The sequence below is a fragment of the Sparus aurata genome, chromosome 14 (genome assembly GCF_900880675.1).
Source record: "Sparus aurata chromosome 14, fSpaAur1.1, whole genome shotgun sequence".
In the NCBI taxonomy this organism is placed as follows: Eukaryota; Metazoa; Chordata; class Actinopteri; order Spariformes; family Sparidae; genus Sparus; species Sparus aurata.
This window is the reverse complement of record NC_044200.1, coordinates 17,862,587-17,871,341: the sequence shown is the minus strand read 5'-3', so window position 1 is coordinate 17,871,341 and position 8,755 is coordinate 17,862,587. Positions and strand designations below refer to the sequence as shown.

The 8,755-nt window shown below is 43.0% G+C and overlaps 1 protein-coding gene across 4 annotated transcripts in view; it reads left to right on the top strand.

The window, feature by feature from the left end:
- Positions 1 to 8,755, top strand: part of bltp3b (bridge-like lipid transfer protein family member 3B) — a 33,233-nt gene continuing 24,478 nt past the window's right edge. The window contains exon 1 of one of the 4 annotated variants that reach the window (XM_030439702.1): positions 1 to 479. In XM_030439702.1, coding sequence (XP_030295562.1) covers positions 436 to 479 — 44 coding nt within the window. In that variant the 5' untranslated portion in view covers positions 1 to 435. The remainder of the gene's footprint in view (positions 480 to 8,755) is intronic. The other 3 variants (XM_030439705.1, XM_030439703.1, XM_030439704.1) reach the window with 3 other exon arrangements.

Here is an 8,755-nt window from a genome sequence, read left to right as displayed (position 1 = left end):
CATCTCTAAATTGCGGGGTTTCCGAGCAGACCGTGAATGAGTCATGACGCCCCGCCCAGACGCCGTGACAACAGACGCTGCTCCTCCGACGCGCTGACTGTCCAGGTGTTCGGTGTATGATATTGCAGAGATCTGGACCGTTTTGGAGCTTTATCAGTGAATCTGCATGCAATGGCCTAACGTGATATGCTTTGTCTCCGAGCCCAGCTCTCCCTCGGACGTGTGGAATGCCGTCTTTCCGCCCCTGCTCCCTCATCTCTCAGAGAATGACGCGGGAACACCGTTAAAATGAAGACTGACACGGGGATGAGAATTTGAGCTGTGTGTTTATACCTCGAGTGGGATAAGCTAGCGGTTACGCTAGCAGGCTAGCCAGACAGCTCAGACACCCGGCGGCGGCGGCGGCGGCAGCTCGGATATCGGATTCGTGCGGCCATGGCTGGGCTCATCAAGAAGCAGATCCTGAAGCATCTCTCCAGGTCAGTCCTGAACGGTGGTTGACGTTACCAGACAGGGAGCGGAGAAAAAAGGGGCGACGGAGGGACTCAGCTGTCAGACAGACGTTAGCTAGCCATAAAAATGTTAGTTTAAGGTTTCAAACGAAACCAAAACGAATTGTACTCCTTGTTAAACATGGTTGAACATGTTTAGTCGTTTGGTCTAGTGAGTTAGCGCACATCCCTGTTGTCTGTCAGACTGTCAGTTGCGTTTTCAGTTGACGTAACCCTCACTGACCCGAGACGTGGCTAGTCAGCTAACTTGCTAACTCGGGTGTTAGCTAGCTGGTGAGGAGCTAATCCCTAAACACTTGTCTTAGCAGGTTGAACCAGTCTGGTGGTTGAGTCAGATTGTTTGAGTCAATCTCAGTCGTCCTCTGAGGGCAAACTATCCTCCAGTCTTGTGTAACTAACAAAAACAGGAACATAAATCCTAACTGGGAGATAAGTAGAGTTTAATTTGACATGATGAGTGTTATAATAAGTGCTTGGGCCGGTTTGTTTTCACGGGTTTAAACCCTGCTTATCTGCTCTTTACACCTCTATAGACACTCGGCACACAACACAAGATGATCTAGAGAGCGACATCTCCCATAGTCACCTTTTATTAAACCTATTTGACAGCATTTCGTGTCAGCCTCTCGGGTGCCAGGAGATAAATGACTCTAATATTGGTTCAGGATCTGCTTAATGGCGCTACCACTTGCTGTGTAAGGCCCCATTTATTTTTCTAATGTCTTGCTCTTATGTGCAGCATTCAGTGCGACCCATTTTACATCTATTATATAGCATTTTCCACTGTCCCTCGAGGGACTTTCAATGAACTACTTCCTTGTTTTGTCCCAGGGAGAGATCCTGAAACATGCAGCACCGTTTTGCTCCCATGAACTAAACTGCTAATGACCTCAAGCAGCACATCCACACCTTCGAGCAATGGATTGTGTGGAATGATAATAGGCTGTGATAAAAACTGAAAGATGGACTTGACACTGGGACTGGGTGTAAGAAATGACAGCTGTCATATTTCTAATGCAGCTCACTGGTGATTCAGTTTTTAGACAACTCATCAGTATGCAGGTGGACAGCTTTGTCCCGGCGTAAAGCACAATGAAAGACCGTCTCTGTGGTGACCGATGTGTGATCAATTAGTCACCCACTGGTTAATGATGTTTAGGACTGCTTTGTCCTTCATAATTGTACACACTGCTGCAGCCAAGATAAGCGTTGTGAGTGGCATGCCCTTCATTGTCCTCGTACTCTAACGTGTGTGTGTGTGTGTGTGTGTGTTGAGGCAAAAGTGTTTCTGCAGATGACTGTGCATGCCCTCAGCAGCATTAGCATCACCATTGACAGGAAGTGACTTGAAGAGTCGTGATGTCATCTGTCTTCGGGCTTGCCATCTGATCTTCTTTGTCCTGCCCTGATTGGTCGGGGCATCGAGCGGCGGGAGCTGAGCCGTCCATTCGCCAATCCTGCTCAGTTTGGTGTTGTGATGTCACAGTGAGAGCGCTGGTGTCAGAATGCCAAATCGCCATTTATGTGGCTGCAAATACAATAGATTATCATCATGCGTGCGTGAGTGGTTCATCTCGAGGATGGTTTAGACTTTATGTGCACGGTTGCTGTTTCGTGCTGCTTTATCAGCACCGGCCAAGAATAGCTTGCACCACTCGCAGGCTTATTCATCCACTCTGTAGGTGTGTGAGCACACCTACAGGTTATGTTGTGGGTGTCAACATTTCAGCTCAGCCCCCATGCTGAACAGCTGCAGAGGGTACATTGCTGTAGAATACTGTCTGTGACCAGGAGAGGCTGCACCACATCTTTACAGTTCATTGACTCAGAAGTCTGCAATGGCTGTTCCTCCTCTGGCCAAGACAAGTGCACTGAAGCATGTGAGACATATTAAACTAGTTGAGAGGGCCTTTTTGTACAATGGGAGCTCTTGGAAGAGGCATTATGTGTGACTTTTCATGTGCCAGGATTAGTTCGTTAACAGTGAGGGATATTTTGGAGTTGTCGGCAGGGCTTCAACTTCTGATTATTTTCACGATTAATTGCTCAGTCTACAAAATGTAAGGAAAAAAAAAATGTGAGTCAGAATTCTCCAGAGCTCCAAATAACTTCTTTGAATCGCTTCTTTTCCCCAACGAACAGTCCAAAACCCAAAGACTCATCATTCACTGTCATAAATGACAAGGAAAAGCAGGAAAATCTCCAGCAAATGTTTGACATTTATGCTTGAAAAACGACTGAAGCGATGAGTTAATTATCGAAATAGTTGGCAACTAACTGTCTTTTGATAAACTAATAGTCGCAGCTCCAGTCACTCCGTGTTTTTTGTGACGTGAGAGCGTATCGATGAAGTGCTTGACAGAGGGTCGAACTCAGGTAGCCCCTAGGGGTGACTAGATGTCAAGGTGTGTGTTTGTCTGCATTACAGGCCGGTTTAGATTATTGACAGGAGTCCTGGCCCTCAGCCAGACAGGTCATGTTTCACACTCACTCGCTCACACACACATACAGTTTACAAATAGATGCATGGTTAAATGGCCAAACACAGTTAGACATACTTGGTCACGTTTTCACGACTTTGTTACCCCAAAGAGAGAGATTCTCCTGCTTTCACAGAGAAGTGAAATGTAAGACTCAGTTGGAGCGCAGGAACATGGAGCTGATTGATATTCTAATACAGGAGTTTAAATCCAGGTGTTCCAGATGAGGAATGAGAGTCAAACTTGGTATGAATGACGGAGAGAATACATTCCCAAATGGAGCGCTGGAGGGTCTTACTTGGAGACTTGGAATGTCTTACTTTCTTCCCTCTTCCTTACTTTACCCAATTTCTTCCTCACTTATTTCCCTATTCCATTTTTCCCCACTCGCTGTCCTCTACTTTTCCTATCTTGTTTATTAACTGCTAAAAATGTGTTGCTTTCACTTTCTGTTTCCTTATCTTGACATTAAATACACAAGTTAAGGGCTGCACCTAACTGTCGACCATTTTTAAATGTCTGAAAAAAGGTAAGACAGCTCAAGGTGACGTCTCTAAATGTCTTGTTTTGTCTATCAAAGAGTTTATATTTCAAAGATATTCAATTTACAAAGATTTAAAGCAAAGAAAAGCAGCAAATGTTAATAATTCAGAAGCTGGACTTACTTTTGATTCATTCTACATTCTCTGATTCCAGCTTCTGAAATGTGAATATTTTCTGGTTTCTCTACTCCTCTATGATGTTAAACTGAAATTCTTTTAGTTATGACATTTGAGGACATCCCCTCCGGCTTTGGGAAACACTCATGAACATATTTTTGAGCCATTTTCCGATATTTTATAGACCAAACTACTGCCACACACAGTAAAAGTACAAGAGAAAGAGACATACACTCAGAATTACAGGGTTTGCTACCAGTGGTACAGTGAAAAAGTACCAAGCTCGATGGAAACAACCCATAACGCAGGTCATCCGCAGTGATCTGTCTGGAAACTTCTCCCTACTAAAAGCCTTCTAAAGTGATGCTGCAAGAGTTTATTTTTGCTCTGAGGGAATCGGAAAAATGCCGCACACTCACTTTGGGGTCCTCAAAGTGTATTTTTGCTTTGAACTGACCCCTATCTATGCATTCCATACCTTCCTAATTACAGAGTGAATGGCTGCTTATTAATGTCACAAGACCACAGCTCAACAGTCCTGCAGGCGGTCAACGGCATGAATCACATCCTCGGCCACAGGGGAATGTAGTAGGTTTGAGTGTCACAGGTCTCTGAGAATGAAAGGATTATCTCTACCTGCTAATGGACAGCGTTCATGACCTCGGAGATTATGCTTATGGTCAGGCTGGAATGTGAGGTCTGTTTTGGGGTTAAGTCGTGGCGATGGCAGCAACGTAACAAATGGTGGCAACATTTGTCAGGAAAGAAAATAGGACTGCAACTAATTATGATTTTCATTGTCAGTGAATCTGTCAATTATGTCTTGATTCATCAATTAGTTTTTCAGTTTTTACAACATAAGAAAATGGCTTCGTCTTAATTATCAACGTTTTTTGGTTGTCTTTCTTCTTTTTTGCGTTTGCTGCGAGCTGCTGTTTAAACCTCCTGTTGTGGGTCCCACACATTGAACGCAATCAACATGTTACACCCATGTCACATCCTGCTGGCTCAATCTTTTTTACACAATTCGACACTGTTACACTTGACATTTTCATTACCTTACTTGCAGAATGCCGTGGCGGAATCAAGTCGCAATACTTTGCCTGGAACAGGCTGTATGAAAGGCTTGTGTTTACTGGTTCACAAAATAAAGTTATAAAACCTTTTTTTATACCAACTGGCATCATAATGTGTACCACAGAGGGATTATGTTAAACACGTAGTGTTAAATGACAATACTCAGTTTTCATCTCGTCAGTGGTGCTTTGAGCCTGTTATTTCATGTAATAACGATGTTTTATTCGTTATCAGAAATCTTGGGACCGCCAACTGTTCCCACCAGAGTTTCCTCCATTACATTTTCAATCAGTGAAGTGGAGCCTGGTTAGTTTTAGGGAACAATTTCCAACTCTGACTCAGCTAAGGTCGATTGTAACACCAGTATTGTGAACGTGCTCTCCATTGTGTGCAGAAATCACTTTTCCATCAGTGGAGGTTTAGTGGCCATTTGGGGTGAGAGAGATGGATCCATCTCTGCTGTTGTGTTTGTCATCATGAGCCTCTTCAGGCCCGACTCTCCCCATCCTGCAGTAGCAGTGCGATGATGATGATGAACTCCACTATTCCCAGTGTAATTGCTCACTGCTGGTGGGAAGGCTATTACGGCATGAGTCATGACTGATTGCCTTGCTGTGGGTGTCTCATCACTGTGTAGCTGTGAAACGTGTGTGTGTGTGTATGTGTGTGTTTTCGTGTTTGTGTGCAACGGCGACATTTGACCAGGGTCCCTCTGGGCCTGGGCGTCCTCCGCTGTGGTGGGTTTTGGATTGTTTTCTCCTTCACGCTAACCTTCTCTTCGTCTCCACGGGGTCATGAATATTCCAGGACTCTGGGGCCTTCGCTGCCAATACAAACTCCCATCACTTGGACAGGTTGCCTGCCTGCGCGTTGGTGAATTGTTGTCCCTATTGGCATGTGTGTGCATGTGTGGAGGTGTTTTGTAGGCGTGTGTTATGTGTACAGCTGTAGATGTGTGTGCGTGTTTTGCACCTGTGCTGGTATGTAGGATAGTAATTCAAGTAATCCCTCTTGATGATAACTTAAGAGATGACTCAGTCTTTTTAATAAGTGTTAGTGCTACGTAATGTGTTTCAGTTGGTGTCATAAAGCAGAAAAGATGAGACAATAAAGGCTAAAAGAGCTGTTTTATCGAGATCTTTATGCCTTTTCTAAGCACGATACGTGCTCTTATGACAGTATGTTATATAAGAAAACAACTTTCTTTCAACTTAAGTCACTTAATTTATAATGTTATACCATTTAAAACATCTATTTGTTTTATTACGTCTCAAAACATGTGATTTGCTAAGGAGTTGCCAAATCATACAGAGCTGCCAAAGTCCTCAAGTTTATATCTAAAACTTTATTTTACTTATCTTAAGTGGCTTTTCAAAGCTAATTTGATATATCAAGATGTTAGGGGTGGATTAGGGTGCTATTTCGCGGGATAAACCGATTATTGGCCTGTCCGATTATCATTAATTTAACCAAAAAATGTGGTACTTTGACTCCAATGAAACATTCGCTTGATTGGTCCAATTGATTACACGTCACAAGTAATCGCAAATCAACGCTGAATCTGAATCTGCAACTAGTGAAAATAACTTGTAGCTAAAGTTATCAAATAAATGTAGTGGAGTGGAAGTTTAGAGTAACAGTTAATGAAAATTAGTCACATTCAAACAGTGGTTATTAACATTTTTGACACATGGCTATTTTTACTGCAAATGTATTTCAGTTCCAAATATCTTTGATAACTTGATTACTAATCGATGTTAGTTTTGTCCTTGTAAGACACAGCATTGTTGATTATACTGTGTAAAGTCTATAGAAGTAGGTTTAAGTGCATTATATACATATTTTTGAATTGTCATCATTATGAAAAGGACCATCACCAATGGCATCAAAATGTAAAATTCATATGTTGTAGCTTTGACCCTTATGGTTGAAACACCTTTAATCTTTATTTTGTCACCTTTACCACGTGTGAAACCAAAACACGCTGTTATTCAGCCCTCGGTCAGATCACTCTTTTTATAGCGACACAGACATCTTAAAATAACAGAGGTGTAAGATATGCCTTTAAAGGACCGTGTTAAACGCTGAGAAACAAAATGAGAGGGACGGTCGGCTCATGTTCATGTTGTCTTCCGTCAAAGGGAGATTCCTCAGCGTGATGTTATCGAATGTGAATATCTGGTAAAGAAGCGAGACAACGCCAACTTGTTAGAAGGAACAGGAAAGGGTTCGTTCGTGTGTGGGTGTTATTTTTAGGTCGGGGTTGTTTTAAGGTTTCTGTTTGGTTTACTAACACACCCACACTGCAGGCAGTCTGCCTCCAAAGTACTGCAGTGCTGCTGTCCTCTACCAGGAGTGCAGTAACGTTGGATGTATAATAAGACATGATCTCTGACAAGACAATCCAAATATATTTTGAAAACAACAAAAGTAAATTAAGTTAAAGTGGCTTCATATGAAATATTAGAGAGGCTTGTGTGTTGTTTTAAAATGTGTTGTGTTTTTGTGCCACAGTTTCCACGAGCATCTTCAGTGGCTGTTTCTTTTTGTCAACTAGTCTGTAAAGAACCTTGATATCCATTCTGGGACACTGACCTTACTGAGAAGAGTTATCAGACTTTTTATGTAACAGACTCATTACACTCTTCTCTCGACGCTGAATGGGCAAGTGAAATATTTAGAGGCCTATTTAAATGTCGCATTCTTTGTTTTTTGTTGGCGAGCCAAGCGGCCGGCTGCCTGGTCAAATGAGAATTGGCAGGAAAGATTGTGGTAACATCCCAGATCCTTTTTCTGGAAAAAACCACATTCCTGAATCCTAGAGGAGTTCCCTGAGGGTACCAGGATACTATGCTCTTTCTCTCTTTGCCTTTATTTCTTCTTCTTGTTACGTTGCCACGGTCTCGGTTGCTAAAAAACAAGCTGGTCGTCTGCTTGAGTCACACTGTCCGTCTTTGCTCAGGCTCCTCTCTTTCTGGCACTGATGTCATCAGGCTGCGCCACGAACGCACCGTCAGTCGGAGAAGGAAAACGCTGGGAGTCTCCCTGTTTCCATTTCGCAGGATCCACAGACATCAGCAGAAAGAGTGGCGGACTGAAGTCTGCCCTCAGTGTTTTGTGGTTAAGGGAAGTCTGCTGTTGGAGACTTCTTGAAGCTGATTTTGGCAGAATTACACACAAAAAAAACTTAGGTTACTACCGATTCCAGCTTCTTATTTGTGAATATTTTCTAGTTTGTTTACTCCTCTGTAAGAGTTAATTTAATATCTTTGGGTTATGAGAAAATCGCGACACTTGAGGAGGTCATCTTGGGCTTTGGGAAGCATTGATTGACATTTTGCACCTTTTTCTAACTTAACCAACTTGGAAAAACCCAACCACATTTTATGATTTCTTACATGAGTAACGTGTTAAAACTAACTTCTGCAAACAGGAATGTGGGAATTTATTTACTGCTTCGTGGGTAATTAAGTTTTTATCGGCAATCAGTAGCTAGTCCTAATCTCTTTATGGTCCTGCATTTGGTCCGGTCAGCTCGGCCCCTTCTGACTGGAATAATGGCTGGCGAGATGAAAGGGAAAGATGACGTGTACGTGAAGTTAACACCCTCTGCTCCTTGCTGATATTCTCAGTATTGAGTAGGGTGTGTGTGTGTGTGTGTGTGTGTGTGTGTGTGTGTGTGTGTGTGTGTGTGTGTGTGTGTGTTTTAGTTTATTTAGTGTTGGCAGACTTGCTGTTAGACAGCTGATCAACAGCATATTATTTGACTACGGTACTGGTTTATTCATGACTTTGTAAGAAGGGGAGAGGAAGCGAGAGGTAGCCCAAGAGACACAGAGGAGCCAGATAAGGAGTGAGAGAGAGAAACAGCATGTGAAGTTAGCTGGCTAGCTGCTTGATACTTGATCAGCAGCAGGGATGAATATTTCACTGGTCACATGGCTGAGACGCTCCAGCAGCAACAACATCCATCTCTCAAGAGTTTCTGTCTCTCTCGAGTGTGTGTATATGCCCATGCGAGGGCATG